Source organism: Haliotis rubra, unplaced genomic scaffold, assembly GCF_003918875.1.
Source record: "Haliotis rubra isolate DU_JTF1 unplaced genomic scaffold, ASM391887v1 Scf43, whole genome shotgun sequence".
Classification (NCBI taxonomy): Eukaryota; Metazoa; Mollusca; class Gastropoda; order Lepetellida; family Haliotidae; genus Haliotis; species Haliotis rubra.
In genome coordinates, this window is record NW_025767113.1 from 2,027,557 (window position 1) to 2,048,265 (window position 20,709).

At 45.1% G+C, this 20,709-nt stretch overlaps 1 protein-coding gene across 2 annotated transcripts in view; it reads left to right on the forward strand.

Moving 5' to 3' along the window:
- The window catches only part of LOC124288972 (prolow-density lipoprotein receptor-related protein 1-like), a 32,298-nt gene extending 13,008 nt beyond the window's left edge, over positions 1–19,290 (forward strand). The window contains exons 2-15 of one of the 2 annotated variants that reach the window (XM_046725572.1): positions 1,780–2,013; positions 3,623–3,785; positions 3,939–4,066; positions 9,965–10,121; positions 11,978–12,081; positions 12,821–12,958; positions 13,480–13,617; positions 15,082–15,219; positions 15,688–15,801; positions 16,526–16,663; positions 17,083–17,223; positions 17,952–18,042; positions 18,381–18,513; positions 18,777–19,290. In XM_046725572.1, the coding sequence (XP_046581528.1) occupies positions 1,780–2,013; positions 3,623–3,785; positions 3,939–4,066; positions 9,965–10,121; positions 11,978–12,081; positions 12,821–12,958; positions 13,480–13,617; positions 15,082–15,219; positions 15,688–15,801; positions 16,526–16,663; positions 17,083–17,223; positions 17,952–18,042; positions 18,381–18,474 (1,778 nt within the window). In that variant the 3' untranslated portion in view covers positions 18,475–18,513; positions 18,777–19,290. Of the gene's footprint in view, positions 1–1,779; positions 2,014–3,622; positions 3,786–3,938; positions 4,067–9,964; positions 10,122–11,977; positions 12,082–12,820; positions 12,959–13,479; positions 13,618–15,081; positions 15,220–15,687; positions 15,802–16,525; positions 16,664–17,082; positions 17,224–17,951; positions 18,043–18,380 lie in introns of both variants that reach the window. The other variant, XM_046725571.1, reaches the window with a different exon arrangement.
- Positions 19,291–20,709: the final 1,419 nt, after the last annotated feature.

The following is a 20,709-nucleotide window of genomic DNA, read 5'->3' on the forward strand; positions in this document are numbered from 1 at the left end:
AAAGTGACTGCATCTGTTGTCCGATATAACAATACATAGGTTTGTGTTTCTGTGACTGTGTTGGATCTATATGACACTGACTGCATCTGTTGTCCGATATGACAAAACATGTGTGTGTGGCTCTGTGACTGTGTCTTGGATTTATATGCCACTGACTGCATCTGCTGATCGATATGACAATACATTAGTGTGTGGCTCTGCGACTGTATGTTGGATCTATATGACACTGACTGCATCTGTTGTCCGATATGACAAGACATGGATGTGTGGTTCTGTGACTGTATGTTGGATCTATAAGACACTGACTGCATCTGTTGTCCGATATGACAAGACATGGATGTGTGGTTCTGTGACTGTATGTTGGATATATATGACAGTGACTGCATCTGTTGTCCGATATGACAAGACATGGATGTGTGGCTCTGAGACTGTTTTGGATCTATATGCCACTGACTGCATCTGTTGTGTGATATGACAATACATGAGTGTGTGGTTCTGTGACTGTATGTTGGATTTATATGACACTGACTGCGTCTGCTGATCGACATGACAGTACATGGGTGTGTGGTTTGTGACTGTGTGTTGGATCTATATGACAGTGACTGCATCTGTTGTCCGATATGACAATACATAGGTGTGTGGTTCTGTGACTGTGTTGGATCTATATGACACTGACTGCATCTGTTGTCCGATATGACAATACATGTGTGTGTGGCTCTGTGTCTGTGTCTTGGATCTATATGACAATGATTGCATCTGTTGTCCGATATGACAATACATGTGTGTGTGGCTTTGTGACTTTGTGTTGGTTCCATATGACAGTGACTGCATCTGTTGATCGATATGACAATGCATGGGTGTGTGGTTCTGTGACTGTGTTGGATCTATAAGACACTGACTGCATCTGTTGTCCGATATGACAATGCATAGGTGTGTGGTTCTGTGACTGTGTGTTGGATCTATATGACACTGACTGCATCTGTTGTCCGATATGACAATACATGGATGTGTGGCTCTGTGACTGTGTTGGATCTATATGGCACTGACTGCATCTGTTGTCCGATATGACAATACATGGATGTGTGGTTCTGTGACTGTGTGTTGGATTTATATGTCACTGACTGCATCTGTTGTGTGATATGACAATACACGGGTGTGTGGTTCTGTGACTCTTTGTTGGTCTATATGACACTGACTGCATCTGTTGTGTGATATGACAATACATGGGTGTGTGGCTCTGAGACTGTGCTGGATCTATATGTCACTGACTGCATCTGTTGTCCGATATGACAAGACATGGGTGTGTGGTTCTGTGTACTGTGACTGTATTACTGGTTCTGATACTAACGTTGTCTGTAGTTCACCTTCTGACACCTACAGTGCCTCTGGTCTTCTGTAATGCTGATACCCGTGAAGATCCGGGTTAGAATTGATCTTCAGTAACCCATGCTTGTCGTAAGAGGCGATTAACAGGATCGGGTGGTCAGGCTCGCTGACTTGGTTGACACATGTCATTGGTTCCCAATTGCGCAGATCGATGCTCATGTTGTTGATCACTAGATTGTCTGGTCCAGATCCGATAATTAACAGACCGCCGCCATATATCTTGAAGATAGCTGAGTGCAGCGTAAACTATACTCACTCACTCACTCACTCACTCTAACGCTGACTATTTCCTGTAACCCTCTATGACAATGATTCTCCCTTTCTCTGAGGTCCTCCATTATAATGATCATGTATGTGATCCATAATATTATGTCTCTTGTCCTTCATGTTCAGGTTATGATGAGCTTTTCGCGCTGGTTACGGACTTCGACGGCAAGATCTACAAATACAGCATGCGGGACAAAAGCATTAAACGCATCCCCGTGTCGGACTCCGGACAAGGGCCCGAGGCGATAGACTACGATCCTGTTACTTCTCAGATGTTCTGGTCCAACATAAGATCAGATAAAATAAAGCGAGCAGATCTTGACGGAGGGAACGAAAGGATTGTCAGATCAGAAACAGAAAGTAGGTTCTTTCAGAAATAGCAGAGAAATGTAACATTGAAGTGTGTTTTTGATGCTCCCATGAGATACTCAGTACCGTGGGTCTTATAACATGCATCTTATTCACATGGGGCGGTGGATAGCCTAGTGGTTAAAGCGTCCGCTCGTCACGCCGAAGACCCGGGTTCGATTCCCCACTTGGGTACAATGTGTGAAGCCTATTTGTGGTGTCCCTCGCCGTGATATTGCTGGAATATTGCTAAAAGCGGCGTAAAACCATACTCACTCACTCGCTCATCTTATTCACCTGCGTTTGTACACAAATAAATGCGTGTGGATTTTAAGATTGCATCCGGACTTAGCACACCAAGGCTGATTAATAATATTGGTACGTTTTCAGCCACACAGATATTGCGTGGGCATTACATGATATCATCGTATCAGTTGAGCCAACTGCTGACCTCTGGGAGCTGGAGAAACTTGAGGAACGTGCATTGACAAAGTACATGCAGATAAGGGCTTAACACCAAAAGACAGATAGGGGTATTCTTTCTATGACCAAATGTAGATGTCGGCATCACCAGAGATGATCGCAAGAACCAACACTATGGCCATGATGTACCGGCGAGTGACTGAGCGTTATACTGCCGTCTCAGCTGATTCCAAGAGTTAGCACTTGTCACAACAAAACTTGATATGAAGAGTGTACCACAGCTTCCGATATCTCATTAAAAAACAAATGACACAGAATGTCCCTTGATATCGTGGGTCTGTTTGAACTGATGTAGGCAGCTTCTTGTCGAGTGATTATGGATGTAACCTGGGTTCAAAGCACTTGACGCATTGTCATCGCCACCAGAGGCAAAGACCGTCCCATCGGCTGAAATAGCAATTACCTTCATGTTGTTGGATACCGGGGACGTCGTCATAGTGGACTATCTCCCACAAGGCCAGACCATATACGGAACATGATATGTGGCAATTACGAGAGGATGTAAATATAGATGTTGAAAGCTGAGCAAAGGACAGGACAGTGTGTCAGAAAAATTAGTCAATGCCACACAGCTATCCGTGGGTGTCTTTCAGTTCCTTCACGGCTCACCATATTCTCCTCATATGGCCATGCTCTGATTTTGACGTCCAAGCAGCTGGAGAGGAAGTGTTGGACAACCAAGAGAAGAACTTCAGCCAAACGTGCATGAAAGAAGCCAAACATCGCTTGCAAATGTTACCAGAGCGGAGAGGGATTATGTTGAAACAGAAACCGTTTGTGTCTCTGTGTCTTTCCATGCGAGTTTCAGAATGCAGACTTGATCTTGTCACTATATGGCTGGAATAATCCCGATGTGACGAAAAGCCCAGCTTAACTCAACCATGTGAGGCTCACAACTTATCATTCAGCCGACCCCCAAACCCACTTTCCGTTTCTATTCAATCCGTAATAATATTATTTTTGTTAACTAGCATTATGTAATTAAGAACGTTTTTCCTGCGCATAGCACGTTTTTCGAATCGACTTCTAATACCTGTAAAATACATCGTTTGTCAGATGGTGTGTTTTGAAATGATCATTATCTGTAAACACATGGTATACATCTCCAAGAGGTAAAACTAAGGTGTATTCCCCACAGCGCCACGGGGTATTGCCGTCGACTACATCAACCGTCTGATGTTCTACACAGAAGAAAAGATCGACATAGTTGCCATGCTAAACCTCTCCAGCTCGGAACACAAAGTCCTGGTCCGTACAGGCATGGACCGACCTCTGGCCATAACTATAAACATGAAGACCAAGTAAGTTTCAAATCATTTATTTTCGTGTTTTTATTTGCCAGTAATATGTACCCTTCTTACAGTCATGCTACCACCAACTATTGGAACAAAGGTAAGTGTTGACAACTGGGACAAACCAGTGATGCTGCAAATAACAGGTGTTTTTATTGACAGAGTTATCTACTGGAGTGACATCGGATCACCAGCGAAGATAGAGACGGCGAATTATGACGGGACTGGCAGAAAAGTGTTGAAGTCTGACGACCTGAGGTGGCCTATAGCACTGTCTCTTGATGAGACTGGTAAGGATGCACTTGGTGTTTATTCTGATTTCACTTTGTAGTTTCCTGTTGATGTTTCATAATAAGGTCCGCAATGATACGGATGATGAAAGATAAAGATGCCGAATGATGGTCAAGATAAGGGTAAGGGTTTAGGTCAGAGGGTTCACGCGAGTAATCAGTGAGGGTGCAAGTCATATGCCAATTGGATATTTAATAAGTGCAATGTGGGTTTATATCTTTATCTTGGGAATGTTGAGTTCAGTACCTACTGGGTTCATTGTGCCTTCAGTCTGCCATACAGGGAGGGTTCATTGTACCTTCAGTCTGCCATACAGGGTGGGTTCATTGTACCTTCAGTCTGCCATACAGGGTGGGTTCATTGTACCTTCAGTCTGCCATACAGGGAGGGTTCATTGTACCTTCAGTCTGCCATACAGAGAGGGTTCATTGTACCTTCAGGCTGCCATACAGAGAGGGTTCATTGTGCCTTCAGTCTGCCATACAGGGAGGGTTCATTGTACCTTCAGGCTGCTACACAGTGGGGGTTCATTGTACCTTCAGGCTGCCATACAGAGAGGGTTCATTGTGCCTTCAGTCTGTCATACAGGGAGGGTTCATTGTACCTTCAGTCTGCCATACAGGGAGGGTTCATTGTACCTTCAGTCTGCCATACAGGGTGGGTTCATTGTACCTTCAGTCTGCCATACAGGGTGGGTTCATTGTGCCTTCAGTCTGCCATACAGGGTGGGTTCATTATACTTCAGTCTGACATACAGGGTGGGTTCATTATACTTCAGTCTGCCATACAGGGTGGGTTCATTATACCTTCAGTCTGCCATACAGGGTGGGTTCATTGTGCCTTCAGTCTGCCATACAGGGAGGGTTCATTGTGCGTTTCAGTCTGCCATACAGGAAGGGTTCATTGTACCTTCAGTCAGCCATACAGAGAGGGTTCATTGTGCGTTTCAGTCTGCCATACAGGGAGGGTTCATTGTACCTTCAGTCTGCCATACAGGGAGGGTTCATTGTACCTTCAGTCTGCCATACAGGGTGGGTTCATTGTACCTTCAGTCTGCCATACAGGGTGGGTTCATTATACTTCAGTCTGCCATAAAGGTGGGTTCATTGTGCCTTCAGTCTGCCATACAGGGAGGGTTCATTGTGCGTTTCAGTCTGCCATACAGGAAGGGTTCATTGTACCTTCAGTCTGCCATACAAGAAGGGTTCATTGTACCTTCAGTCTGCCAGACAGGGAGGGTTCATTGTACCTTCAGTCTGCCATACAGGAAGAGTTCATTGTACCTTCAGTCTGCCATACAGGGAGGGTTCATTGTACCTTCAGTCTGGCATGCAGGGAGGGTTCATTGTACCTTCAGTCTGCCATACAGAGAGGGTTCATTGTACCTTCAGGCTGCCATACAGAGAGGGTTCATTGTGCCTTCAGTCTGCCATACAGGGAGGGTTCATTGTACCTTCAGGCTGCCACACAGTGGGGGTTCATTGTACCTTCAGTCTACCATACAGAGAGGGTTCATTGTACCTTCAGGCTGCCATACAGAGAGGGTTCATTGTACCTTCAGTCTGCCATACAGGGAGGGTTCATTGTACCCTCAGGCTGCCACACAGTGGGGGTTCATTGTACCTTCAGTCTGCCATACAGAGAGGGTTCATTGTACCTTCAGTCTGCCATACAGGGAGGGTTCATTGTACCTTCAGTCTGCCATACAGAGAGGGTTCATTGTACCTTCAGTCTGCCATACAGGGAGGGTTCATTGTACCTTCAGGCTGCCATACAGAGAGGGTTCATTGTGCCTTCAGTCTGCCATACAGGAGGGTTCATTGTACCTTCAGGTTCTGCCATACAGTGGGGGTTCATTGTACCTTCAGTCTGCCATACAGGGTGGGTTCATTGTACCTTCAGTCTGCCATACAGGGGAGGGTTCATTGTACCTTCAGTCTGCCATACAGGGAGGGTTCATTGTACCTTCAGTCTGCCATACAGGGTGGGTTCATTGTGCCTTCAGTCTGCCTTCAGTCTGCCAAGGGTGGTTTCATTGTACCTTCAGTCTGACATACAGGGAGGGTTCATTGTGCCTTCAGTCTGCCATACAGGAAGGGTTCATTGTACCTTCAGTCTGCCATACAGGGAGCGTTCATTGTACCTTCAGTCTGCCATACAGGGAGGGTTAATTGTGCCTTCAGTCTGCCATACAGGGAGGGTTCATTGTACCTTCAGTCTGCCATACAGGGAGAGTTCATTGTACCTTCAGTCTGCCATACAGGGAGGGTTCATTGTACCTTCAGACTGCCATACAGAGAGGGTTCATTGTACCTTCAATCTGCCATACAGAGAGGGTTCATTGTACCTTCAGTCTGCCATACAGGGTGGGTTCGTTGTACCTTCAGTCTGCCACACAGTGGGGGTTTATTGTACCTTCAGTCTGCCATACAGGGTGGGTTCATTGTACCTTCAGTCTGCCATACAGAGAGGGTTCATTGTGCCTTCAGGCTGCCATACAGGGAGGGTTCATTGTGCCTTCAGTCTGCCATACAGGGAGGGTTCATTGTACCTTCAGTCTGCCATACAGGGAGAGTTCATTGTACCTTCAGTCTGCCATACAGGAAGGGTTCATTGTACCTTCAGTCTGGCATGCAGGAAGGGTCCATTGTACCTTCAGTCTGCCATACAGGGTGGGTTCGTTGTACCTTCAGTCTGCCACACAGTGGGGGTTTATTGTACCTTCAGTCTGCCATACAGGGTGGGTTCATTGTACCTTCAGTCTGCCATGCCATTACAGGGAGGGTTCATTGTGCCTTCAGTCTGCCATACAGGGAGGGTTCATTGTACCTTCAGTCTGCCATACAGGAGAGTTCATTGTACCTTCAGTCTGCCATACAGGAAGGGTTCATTGTACCTTCAGTCTGACATGCAGGAAGGGTTCATTGTACCTTCACCTTCAGTCTTGCCATACAGGGAGGGTTCATTGTACCTTCAGGCTGCCAGACCGGGAGAGTTCATTGTACCTTCAGTCTGCCATACAGGGAGAGTTCATTGTACCTTCAGTCTGCCATACAGGGAGGGTTCATTGTACCTTCAGTCTGCCATACAGAGAGGGTTCATTGTACCTTCAGGCTGCCATACAGAGAGGGTTCATTGTGCCTTCAGTCTGCCATACAGGGAGGGTTCATTGTACCTTCAGGCTGCCACACAGTGGGGGTTCATTGTACCTTCAGTCTACCATACAGAGAGGGTTCATTGTACCTTCAGGCTGCCATACAGAGAGGGTTCATTGTACCTTCAGTCTGCCATACAGGGAGGGTTCATTGTACCCTCAGGCTGCCACACAGTGGGGGTTCATTGTACCTTCAGTCTGCCATACAGAGAGGGTTCATTGTACCTTCAGTCTGCCATACAGGGAGGGTTCATTGTACCTTCAGTCTGCCATACAGAGAGGGTTCATTGTACCTCCAGTCTGCCATACAGGGAGGGTTCATTGTACCTTCAGGCTGCCATACAGAGAGGGTTCATTGTGCCTTCAGTCTGCCATACAGGGAGGGTTCATTGTACCTTCAGGCTGCCACACAGTGGGGGTTCATTGTACCTTCAGTCTGCCATACAGAGAGGGTTCATTGTACCTTCAGTCTGCCATACAGAGAGGGTTCATTGTACCTTCAGTCTGCCATACAGGGAGAGTTCATTGTACCCTCAGGCTGCCACACAGTGGGGGTTCATTGTACCTTCAGTCTGCCATACAGGGAGGGTTCATTGTACCTTCAGTCTGCCATACAGGGAGGGTTCATTGTACCTTCAGTCTGCCATACAGGGAGGGTTCATTGTACCTTCAGTCTGCCATACAGGGTGGGTTCATTGTACTTCAGTCTGCCATAAAGGGTGGTTTCATTGTACCTTCAGTCTGACATACAGGGAGGGTTCATTGTGCGTTTCAGTCTGCCATACAGGAAGGATTCATTGTACCTTCAGTCTGCCATACAGGGAGCGTTCATTGTACCTTCAGTCTGCCATACAGGGAGGGTTAATTGTGCCTTCAGTCTGCCAGACAGGGAGGGTTCATTGTACCTTCAGTCTGCCATACAGGGAGAGTTCATTGTACCTTCAGTCTGCCATACAGGGAGGGTTCATTGTACCTTCAGACTGCCATACAGAGAGGGTTCATTGTACCTTCAATCTGCCATACAGAGAGGGTTCATTGTACCTTCAGTCTGCCATACAGGGTGGGTTCGTTGTACCTTCAGTCTGCCACACAGTGGGGGTTTATTGTACCTTCAGTCTGCCATACAGGAAGGGTTCATTGTACCTTCAGTCTGCCATACAGAGAGGGTTCATTGTGCCTTCAGGCTGCCATACAGGGAGGGTTCATTGTGCCTTCAGTCTGCCATACAGGGAGGGTTCATTGTACCTTCAGTCTGCCATACAGGGAGAGTTCATTGTACCTTCAGTCTGCCATACAGGAAGGGTTCATTGTACCTTCAGTCTGGCATGCAGGAAGGGTCCATTGTACCTTCAGTCTGCCATACAGGGTGGGTTCGTTGTACCTTCAGTCTGCCACACAGTGGGGGTTTATTGTACCTTCAGTCTGCCATACAGGGTGGGTTCATTGTACCTTCAGTCTGCCATACAGAGAGGGTTCATTGTGCCTTCAGGCTGCCATACAGGGAGGGTTCATTGTGCCTTCAGTCTGCCATACAGGGAGGGTTCATTGTACCTTCAGTCTGCCATACAGGGAGAGTTCATTGTACCTTCAGTCTGCCATACAGGAAGGGTTCATTGTACCTTCAGTCTGACATGCAGGAAGGGTTCATTGTACCTTCAGTCTGCCATACAGAGAGGGTTCATTGTACCTTCAGGCTGCCAGACCGGGAGGGTTCATTGTACCTTCAGTCTGCCATACAGGGAGAGTTCATTGTACCTTCAGTCTGCCATACAGGGAGGGTTCATTGTACCTTCAGTCTGGCATGCAGGGAGGGTTCATTGTACCTTCAGTCTGCCATACAGAGAGGGTTCATTGTACCTTCAGGCTGCCATACAGAGAGGGTTCATTGTGCCTTCAGTCTGCCATACAGGGAGGGTTCATTGTACCCTCAGGCTGCCACACAGTGGGGGTTCATTGTACCTTCAGGCTGCCATACAGAGAGGGTTCATTGTGCCTTCAGTCTGTCATACAGAGAGGGTTCATTTGACCTTCAGTCTGCCATACAGGGAGAGTTCATTGTACCCTCAGGCTGCCACACAGTGGGGGTTCATTGTACCTTCAGTCTGCCATACAGAGAGGGTTCATTGTACCTTCAGTCTGCCATACAGGGAGGGTTCATTGTACCTTCAGTCTGCAATACAGGGAGGGTTCATTGTACCCTCAGTCTGCCATACAGGGAGGGTTCATTGTACCTTCAATCTGCCATACAGGGAGGGTTCATTGTACCTTCAGTCTGCCACACAGTGGGGGTTTATTGTACCTTCAGTCTGCCATACAGGGTTGGTTCATTGTACCTTCAGTCTGCCATACAGGGAGGGTTCATTGTACCTTCAGTTTGCTTGTCCCCATACCATAACACACGTGATTGCAGGAACCAGGATGTAATGTTGAGACTGATCTACTATAACACATCCCAAGCTATTCTGATGAATGTATATTTTAGTCAGAAACGTGTGTTGGATTGTTCTGTCTATAATGTCCTTGAAAGTATCTTGACATAATTAATCAACCGATTTATGCTTAATACAATAGTTGCGTTTTTCGACTGCAGCTCCTGTTTTGACCCCGACTTCTATCCTGACATGGGAAAGGCGTTACACCTCTAAAGGTCGAGAATGATTTACATGAAATGTTTGTGTGAATGCGTTTGTTGATGAAAACAATACATCTACGCTTGGGGTAATGATTCTGTTTTCATTTCCAGCTACTAAACTGTTTTGGTGCGATGGGAGTAAAAAGAAGATTCAGTATTTAGATTTAAATACGCTGAAGACCACTGTGGTGCTGTACAACTACAACAGCCACTACTACGACGTCCAATACGTAGAGGGAACACTCTACTTCGTAGACCTCCTAAAAAGGTACTTCTGACAGTTCATGAGTGTATTAGTGTGTTGAGGCCATTTGTGCAGTATTTCAGTTGAGTCAATACATCTCCGTTCAGTCTGGATGGAAAGTCACGCTGCTCACAGACATGTACACTTTAGTGGAAGCCAGGAGCACCTGCTGCTCACAGACATGTACACTTTAGTGGAAGCCAGGAGCACCTGCTGCTCACAGACATGTACACTTTAGTGGAAGCCACGAGCACCTGCTGCTCACAGACATGTACACTTTAGTGGAAGCCACGAGCACCTGCTGCTCACAGACATGTACACTTTAGTGGAAGCCAGGAGCACCTGCTGCTCAGCCACACTAGTGGAAGCCAGGAGCACCTGCTGCTCACAGACATGTACACTTTAGTGGAAGCCACGAGCACCTGCTGCTCACAGACATGTACACTTTAGTGGAAGCCAGGAGCACCTGCTGCTCACAGACATGTACACTTTAGTGGAAGCCACGAGCACCTGCTGCTCACAGACATGTACACTTTAGTGGAAGCCACGAGCACCTGCTGCTCACAGACATGTACACTTTAGTGGAAGCCACGAGCACCTGCTGCTCACAGACATGTACACTTTAGTGGAAGCCACTAGTGGAAGCCAGCACCTGCTGCTCACAGACATGTACACTTTAGTGGACATGCCACTGCAGACATGCTTAGTGGAAGCCAGTGGAAGCGAGCACCTGCTGCTCACAGACATGTACACTTTAGTGGCCACGAAGCCACGAGCACCTGCTGCTCACAGACATGTACACTTTAGTGGAAGCCACGAGCACCACGAGCACCTGCTGCTGCTCACAGACAGTGTACACCTTTAGTGGAAGCCAGTGGAAGCCAGGAGCACCTGCTGCTCACAGACATGTACACTTTAGTGGAAGCCAGGAGCACCTGCTGCTCACAGACATGTACACTTTGGAAGCCACGAGCACCTGCTGCTGGACAAGTGGAAGCCACGAGCACCTGCTGTGGAAGCCACACAGACAGACATGTACACTTTAGTGGAAGCCACGAGCACCTGCTGCTCACAGACATGTACACTTTAGTGGAAGCCACGAGCACCTGCTGCTCACAGACATGTACACTTTAGTGGAAGCCACGAGCACCTGCTGCTCACAGACATGTACACTTTAGTGGTGGAGCAGCCACACAGATGCACCTGCTGCTCACAGACATGTACACTTTAGTGGAAGCCACGAGCACCTGCTGCTCACAGACATGTACACTTTAGTGGAAGCCACGAGCACCTGCTGCTCACAGACATGTACACTTTAGTGGAAGCCACGAGCACCTGCTGCTCACAGACATGTACAAGCCTGAGCAAGTGGAAGCCACGAGCTGTGCTGCTCACAGACATGTACACTTTAGTGGAAGCCACGAGAGCACCTGCTGCTCACAGACATGTACACTTTAGTGGAAGCCACGAGCACCTGCTGCTGCTACACAGACATGTACACTTTAGTGGAAGCCAGGAGCACCTGCTGCTCAGCCAGACATGTACACTTAGTGGAAGCCAGTGCACCTGCTGCTCACAGACATGTACACTTTAGTGGAAGCCAGGAGCACCTGCTGCTCACAGACATGTACACTTTAGTGGAAGCCAGGAGCACCTGCTGCTCACAGACATGTACACTTTAGTGGAAGCCAGGAGCACCTGCTGCTCACAGACATGTACACTTTAGTTATCCTAGTAAGATTTAAAAGAACATGTACACTTTAGTTATCCTCGCGTTTAAGAAGACATTGGTTTACGTTTCGTAGCTTGGTCTACGTCGTAGGTTATACCTTGCTGGTATCAGAGGTGACCAACAAATGTTTTGCGTGTTTTTCCTGCAGAAACGTGTTTCAGTCAGTTGCGGCGACTGGCGGGGACGTTACAACATACTCCTTGGGCAAAACCCTGTCCAAGTGGCGAAAGATAAGGCTGATCAACATCAGAGGTAAACTGTCGTCACGTATTTTATCACATTCACCTGTCAACCCTCAACTTTTAAACCTCAACTTCAACCCTCAACTTCAACCCCCAAACCCACCCACCCGTCATATGAGCGAAATATTCTCAAGCACGACGTAAAACCCAATTTCACCTCACCTCACCTCTTCATCCAGATCACTGACCCTCAACCCTAAACACTATCCCCTGCCCTAATGGTTCCGCTCCTCACCCCTAACACTCCCCTTGTAACACCCTCAGGTAGCTGGTGTTAAATCATTCATATTTTCGAAACTACATGTATATTATGCCTTTGCACTTACTCAAAGGATTCGTTAACGCTAAAGCGTAACGCTTTGTAGTAGCACTTTCTCTAAGGATTCTAAGGATTTTTAACGCTAAAGAGTACTGCTTCGTAGTAGCACTTACATTTGTTTGTTTTGAAGCAAGTGACAATAAGCTGATCTCAAATCATTCCAGTAACCTTAGTGAAAAAAGATCTCCTTCTAGTAAACAGCTGAGAAAATACCATACAGATCGATCTATTGCTCATGAACAGTAGATGAAGTCATACAGCAATGTCATTGTCAAACATTAGTCTGTAGGGATCGCTGCAACATTGATAATCTCAGGGAATCGTCCTGTTCCAACTGATGGGTATCTACAGTTGTGGGGATTGTGTAACTCGCCGAGTGTTCCATGGTCATTGACTCCCTACCTAACACGCTGATTATTGTTGTTATTAGTATGTCAGGACATGACGTGGGGAGAGAACTGCACCCACAACTGTGGGAACTGCCAGCAAGATGCAGTCTGCAACAAGGCTAACGGTTATTGCCCAGGGAAGTGTAAGCCCGGATTCGCCTTGCCCACGTGTCAGAATGGTATGTATGTTCATCTTTATTGATGGAGTGAGGTGTTGTACCGTGGCCTTAATATTGCAGTTATACTGCCACGTGTTTGAGTAGCAGTTAGAACTAGTTCCACCCTAGACCAATGTGAATGGACTTGTTTGAGTGGCAGTTGGAATTAGTTCCATCCTACATCAATGTTGGTTTGATAGTGCTAGCCGATTGATATACCAGAGTTTAACACGGAAATCTCACCCCCAAACAGTATACTCACTAAGAGCCGATCAGTTCTTGCTTTATCCCCTGAGCGTCAGGCAGGGTGGCTACTAGTACCATCTTTCAGTGTGTTATGACGTAATGACGCGGCGGGGGATCAAACCGCTTCCTCTCTCTCGGTGGACGTTCTATCTAGTTCACCATGGGGGTAGGCTACAGAAGGAATGATATGTATGGCTTCCAACACAGCGAATAGTCGGCTTCTTATCCAGCCTGTGACGACACAGTGAACTACGTCCAGTTCTGGTATTCACTCGTGTTCAACTGTCTCCTTTCAGAATGCCCTATTGGCTTCTTTGGTGTTGACTGTAGGTCAATTTGTGGACACTGTCATAACCTGGACACCTGTGACCACCTGACCGGCGCCTGCTTATACGGATGTGCTGCGGGCTGGGACGGGAGAAACTGCTCGCGAGGTAGGTACACATTGTACACTGTAAATAGATATGCACGGTACTCGTAATAGTGAGTGAATATGGTTTTGCGCAGCTTTTGACAATATTCCAGCAATATCACGGCGGGGGACACCAGAAATAGGCACATTGTACCCATGTGAGGAATGGAAACCGGGTCTTCGGCGTGACGAGCTCCCCCACGGTACACGTAATAGATATATAATGTACACTAGGTGGTTATACGCCGTATACCAGGTGGATGTACACTGTGCACGAGGTGGTTATACGCCGTATACAAGGTGGATGTACACTGTGCACGAGGTAGATATACACTGTACTCGAGGTGGAGATACACTGTACTCGAGGTGGATATACACTACTCGAGGTGGACATACACTACTCGAGGTGGAAATATACAATACACGAGGTAGATATGCACTGTACTCGAGGTAGATATACACTACTCGAGGTGGATATATACAATACACGAGGTAGATATATACAGTACTCGAGGTGGATATATACACTACTCGGGGTAGATATACACAGTACTCGAGGTGGATATATACAATACACCAGGTAGATATATACTGTACTCGAGGTAGATATACAGAGTAATCGAGGTAGATATATACAATACACGAGGTAGATATATACTGTACTCGAGGTAGATATACACTGTACTCGAGGTGGAAATATACAATACACGAGGTAGATATATACAGTACTCGAGGTGGATATATACACTACTCGGGGTAGATATACACAGTACTCGAGGTGGATATATACAATACACCAGGTAGATATATACTGTACTCGAGGTAGATATACAGAGTAATCGAGGTAGATATATACAATACACGAGGTAGATATACACTGTACTCGAGGTAGATATACACAGTACTTGAGGTGGATATATACAATACACGAGGTAGATATACACAGTACTCGAGAGTGGATATATACAATACACGAGGTAGATATACACAGTACTCGAGGTGGATATATACAATACACGAGGTAGATATACACAGTACTCGAGGTGAATATATACAATACACGAGGTAGATATACACAGTACTCGAGGTAGATATATACAATACACGAGGTAGATATACTAATATACTGTACTCGAGGTAGATATACACAGTACTCGAGGTGGATATATACAATACACGAGGTAGATATACACAGTACTCGAGGTGGATATATACAATACACGAGGTAGATATACACAGTACTCGAGGTGGATATATAAAATACACGAGGTAGATATACACAGTACTCGAGGTGGATATATACAATACACGAGGTAGATATATACAGTACTCGAGGTAGATATATATAATACACGAGGTAGATATATACTGTACACGAGGTAGATATACACTGTACTCGATGTAGATATACACAGTACTTGAGGTGGATATATACAATACACGAGGTAGATATATACTGTACTCCAGTTCACCATTTGAATCACAGAATGCCCAGAAGGCAAACATGGTCTGAAGTGCACCACCAGCTGTGGCCATTGCAAAGATGGGTCTGCCTGTATGAAGTCCAGCGGAAACTGCACAAATGGATGTGAACCGGGGTGGGACGGAGCCCAGTGCAAAGAAGGTGAGTATCAGCCGTGACTTCCTACATTCTGAGCATCAGAGGAGTCGATACTTCTGGCTCTGAAGTTTAAAGCTGAGTGTTATTCAGTTCCAGGCTGCACCTCTCTGAGGTACTGGGATAGCATCTCATGTTGGCACGATGAGGACAGGTTATGGCTAGAACAGGTTATGGCTAGCACAGGTTATGGCTAGAACAGGTTATGGCTGGAACAGGTTATGGCTAGAACAGGTTATGACTGGAACAGGTTATGGCTAGAACATGTTATGGCTGGAACGCCCGTTCTGTGCGACCAGGTTCACGTACTCTATGAATTATTGTAGTGTGCGTGTGTGTGTGCGTGTGTGCGTGCGTGCGTGTATCACAGATTTGGGCAAGAAAGCTTTAAAACTATAGATATTTCAATACATGTTTTTTCAGTCTTTCTTAATATTCTTATGATATAATTAAATTGTTATATATGTACATCAGAATGCTTGAACGGGACTTTTGGTGAGGACTGCAAGTACAAGTGCCAGTGCTGCGATGGTTCGGTCTGTGATAAGGTGACAGGACAGTGCCCGTATGAGAACGTCACTGCAAGAGGTATGTAGCCGCGATGTGACCCCTGTCTGAACATGTTCCAAGTACCGATAGCATCCGTCTATGTTTAAGTGGCGATGTACATACAAGGAAGCTAAAATATGTTCGACATTATGTCCCAAACAGAACGTCTGAAACGTTAACTCATGATCACGTGACGTGACAGCAGACATACGTGACAGCAGCATTAACCGTTGGTCCTGTCGACTATGTTCATGTTGGGGACGCTAAGCACTGTTCCCATCAACTGTGAACAGGATACGTCTTGGTGTTGACAAACAAATGCAATGTAGTGTTTCCTGTGCATTATTGATTAAGTATATCCTGGTGTATAAAAGCCTGAGCGGTTGGTATGTTGAGTTTGCGGTGTTAGTGATGTACAACACAAGTACAGTTGGTGACTGCGGTTGGAGAGTATGATCCATGTGCAAACCTACCCTCAAACCAGTAGCACCTGCAGGGTACAATCAACTGATTAAGCAAACACACACCCCATTTTTAATCATCTTTCCAAAAGTTAATAAATATCGATCTGGTTTTCTTTGGACCACAACTCGACGCAAGTGCGACCGAGATAGGTGTACACCCACGTACTGATCGACTGGTCCAATGAAGCCCTGATTATGTACGGGTGGACAAAGACACTCATGTTGAACTAGTATCTAATCAAATTTTACAAATTGTATACGTTGTCAAAACTAAAACTGATTCTGGATTGTCCTGACAGAATGTCCGGTCGACCGTTACGGATTCAACTGTAGCACTCCGTGTGGACATTGTATGGATGGTCAGCCGTGCAATGAGACTAACGGCAGATGTCCCACAGGGTGTGACGTCGGGTGGATGGGAGACGTCTGTAAAATGGGTAGGTGTCGACGGTCAGTGTGTAGTTGAGTACGTCTGTAGGTGTACTTAAACATAGAGAGTTAATACATGTGTGCCCCCGAATACAACTTCCACACTTGTACAGTCTACTTGTTGAAGGAATGCAGTGTTCACGGGCCAATAATGTAACGTGTGATGCAGGGGTTTAGATAAACTATTGTACCTTTGGTGAATCCTTGGACCATGCGTGGCATGAAGGATGTAATAACGGCACATTACGCTGATTAAAAGAACTTTTTTAGCCGACATTGGAAACAAACTCACCCGACAATGGCCCTCGACAATGTACATTAAACCATTCGGTGATGAGACATATGTTTGCCTGGCGCTGCCATCAGTTATCTACAACCCTTCTCAGCGCCGTGTAGGACATGATGTATAATTATTTCTAAATTGCAGAATGCATCAGCGGCCGGTACGGTGCTGACTGCGCCCAGATGTGCAAGTGTTTCGGCAGCAACGTGTGCGACCCAATCAGCGGTCGATGCTACACAGGAAACATCGGGGCAGCAAAACAAGTAGGCGACGTCCAGATCACAGGTACACTACACCACCATATACATTTTGTATTTGTTTACATATATACTATTCAACTTTTGATAGGAACATTTCTCTGGGTATTTAGCACGGCGAGCGAACAATTTAGCCACTCGGTTTTAGTCAGGCTAACCCTAGCAATATCCAACCATCACCCGAACCGCTTGTATTGTGGATGATGCAGATGTACAGGTTCTCGGGTATATTGCAAAGGGTTTATTTAGTCCAGTGGAATGTTGACAATGGACCAAAACCTTTCTATGACCCATGACTAACATTGTTAATATACATCATGACTGTAACCTTGAGATATGTTCGTCTCTGCATTGCTTCTACCGCTCTATTTCCTTATTCCCCCCACCAAACTCGGGAAGGGCGTGGGTTGGTGAACCATGTATGTTTTGGGGTTTTTATGGGTTTGTTGTTGTTGTTGTTGTTGTTGTTGTTGTTGTTGTTGTGTTTTGTTTTGTTGTTTTTATGGGGGGGTGTCTTTTTGTGTGTGTCTTTTTATTCATTCCCATAGTGACATAGATACAAACATATTATTGCAACAGGAGTGAGTGAGTGAGGATGGTTGAACGCCGCTTCTAGTAGCCTACACCCCAGCAATATCATGGAGGGGGACACCAGAAACGGGTCGTGAACCATGTATGTTAGTTACAAACAAACCAGAATACAGAAGGTGATAAACTAGTCAAGCATGTCCTGAGTCTTGTCCATGTTGGTTGCAGATACACCACTGACCACCGGCCTGTGTGTCATGATCGTCATCCTGGCAATTCTCCTGGCTGTCGCCATCTTTGTCATATACAGACGGAACAGGTACTCCTCAACCACAACATTCGCGACGTTTACAGCACACTACGACTTCTACAACTAAGTTTGGAATGTAACAGAAAAACTCCTCGAAGCGGCATAAAAGTATATTGTCGCACAACAGTGTACAGGTTTTGATGTGTGAGGCCGCGAGTATAAGGGAGGGTGTTGTTGATGGGCCCCAAGTAATGCTTATACTTTTGTAGTTTTGGGGGTTTGTAGGTCATTTCAAGGACGTTCATATCAACTACAGTTAAAAAATATTAAAATTAGTTAACGCAATAATCAGTTCCAAGTGGCGTTCGATATAGCTCAGGCCATGTTTCACTCTGTGTACATTTCAGACAACAAAGATTCGACGATGAACCAGAGACGCCTGAGAAGAGAACAACGATGGCTTTTACCAATCACCACTGCGAGCCGCTGGTCACGATGTAACGACAGCTGTAACGCGTCAGCTGCATCATCCCCACCATGGTGACTTGTACATAATGACCAAGTGCTTGAAATCTGTCCTCTCAGCTCAGAATAATCATTGACTACTTCTGTGGCGCCATCGTCATCACGGGCATGGTGTTATGTGACGCTTTTGTGACAAAGATGTACAACGACAACCCGTCAGCTGCAAATATTAACTTGTTCATCAGAGCACTGGTTCTCGGTATCCGGCGAGCCCCCTTGTAATATATCACACATCGCGTACCACAGAACATTGCAAATGTCTGCTTTCTCGGTTCTAGCTTCCACTGCCCAGCTGATCACCTGACTGCCCTGCCCGCCAGACATCCCTTCTGACTGTCATGTAGTACAAGCGGCAGTGTAGTATCCGCCACACGCTTAAAGGCACTATTTCACTTCTCTAAAAATATATAAAGCGTTTCTGTCAATAATACTATCAGTCCTCAGGGAAGCTACCATATAAGTTATTCACACAAGTACGTATTTAGATTACAATATAAACTTAAAAAGTTCGAATGAATTAATGCAACGTTGCATAAAATCCACTCTGGCACCTTCTACCGGCCGAACAATATTTCAAGCGAACCCCATAGAGTTATGTCCCTTGGAGTTTCAATTTCGATTTCAGACCAGGCATAATACTTTTTTTATTGCATTAATATTAAGATAAAGTGAATGCATATGCCCCGATATATATATAATATAGGCCCTCATATTGACGAAAATGTGTGAAATTGTGCCTTTAAGGAGAAATACAATGTCCATTTGGCCATTCAAATAAACTTGTTTTCTATATGCTTCGTCTCTGTGTTCTTCATGGTTAGTGGAGCTGTCACACAATGAGATGATGTGGATGTGAGCAATATTTACGAATCCTATTCCTCTTCCTTAACATCAGAATTATTATATCATGCATTTGTATAGTGCACTTTCAACCATATAACTCTTTACATCCGTTTACACCATTATTGCCCAGGCCACTGGATCTGTGTGCACTCGAGTTTCTCTCGAAGATTAGTGCATGTATATATGGATGTATATATGGCTATAATATTTATCATAATAGGTGTCTCCCAATGCCGTCATATGTTGAAACTCATTGTGCACTAACCCTGTTACTCCGGACACCCGGACATCCGGACACCCAGCTTTCTGAACTGCCTGTTTAAACAAGTGTACACTTGACTATGGCGTTAGAACTTATAAAGTGATACAACGCGAAACAGTCGCCAAAACACCGTAAACGTCATGTGCAAAACACACCGTGGATACAGGGGGTAGATTAAAACAGATATATATATATATATATATACATACATAAATACACCGTGGATACAGATATATATATATATATATATATATATATATATATATATATATATATATATATATATATATATATATATACATGAATACACCGTGGATACAGAGGGGTAGATTATATATATATATATATATATATATACATACATAAATACACCGTGGATACAGAGGGGGTAGATTAAAACAGATATATATATATATATATATATATATATATACATACATAAATACACCGTGGATACACCGTGGGTAGATTAAATTAAATATATATATATATATATATATATATATACATACATACATAAATACACCGTGGATTCAGAGGGGTAGATTAAAACAGATATATATATATATATATATATATATATATATATATATATATATATATATATATATATATATATTAAAATAAATAATTACAATTGAAGTTTTCTCAAAATTCAATGTTATCTCTTTTGCTGAATATTTGACACAATGACGGTACAATGACACAGTTCTTGATGGCTGGAACACTCACTTTTGACAGCTCTACATTTTCTTAGGGACATGCCCGGGCGCTGTGAGTTCAATGCGTGATACGGATTATACAAATTATGATGACGTCATTGGTGCTGTGGAGGACGTTACGTCATATAGAGAATGCCTTCTACGTCAATGGATTCCAGACTCAGGTACAGGTGTCTGTGGGCGGCTACTGGTGGCGGTAGATGTTGTAAGTAACAACCAACACCAGTCCATCGTAGTGAGCTTTTCTCAAATCTTAATATTCCCCTCGTAGAATATGGTTAAGGCCTACGATGAACAACAGTTTGAACAACAAGACATGACAGTTCACGACATCTGGGTTTAATCTTCACGTCTAACGGGAGTTGGCATCATCATATTGAAAAC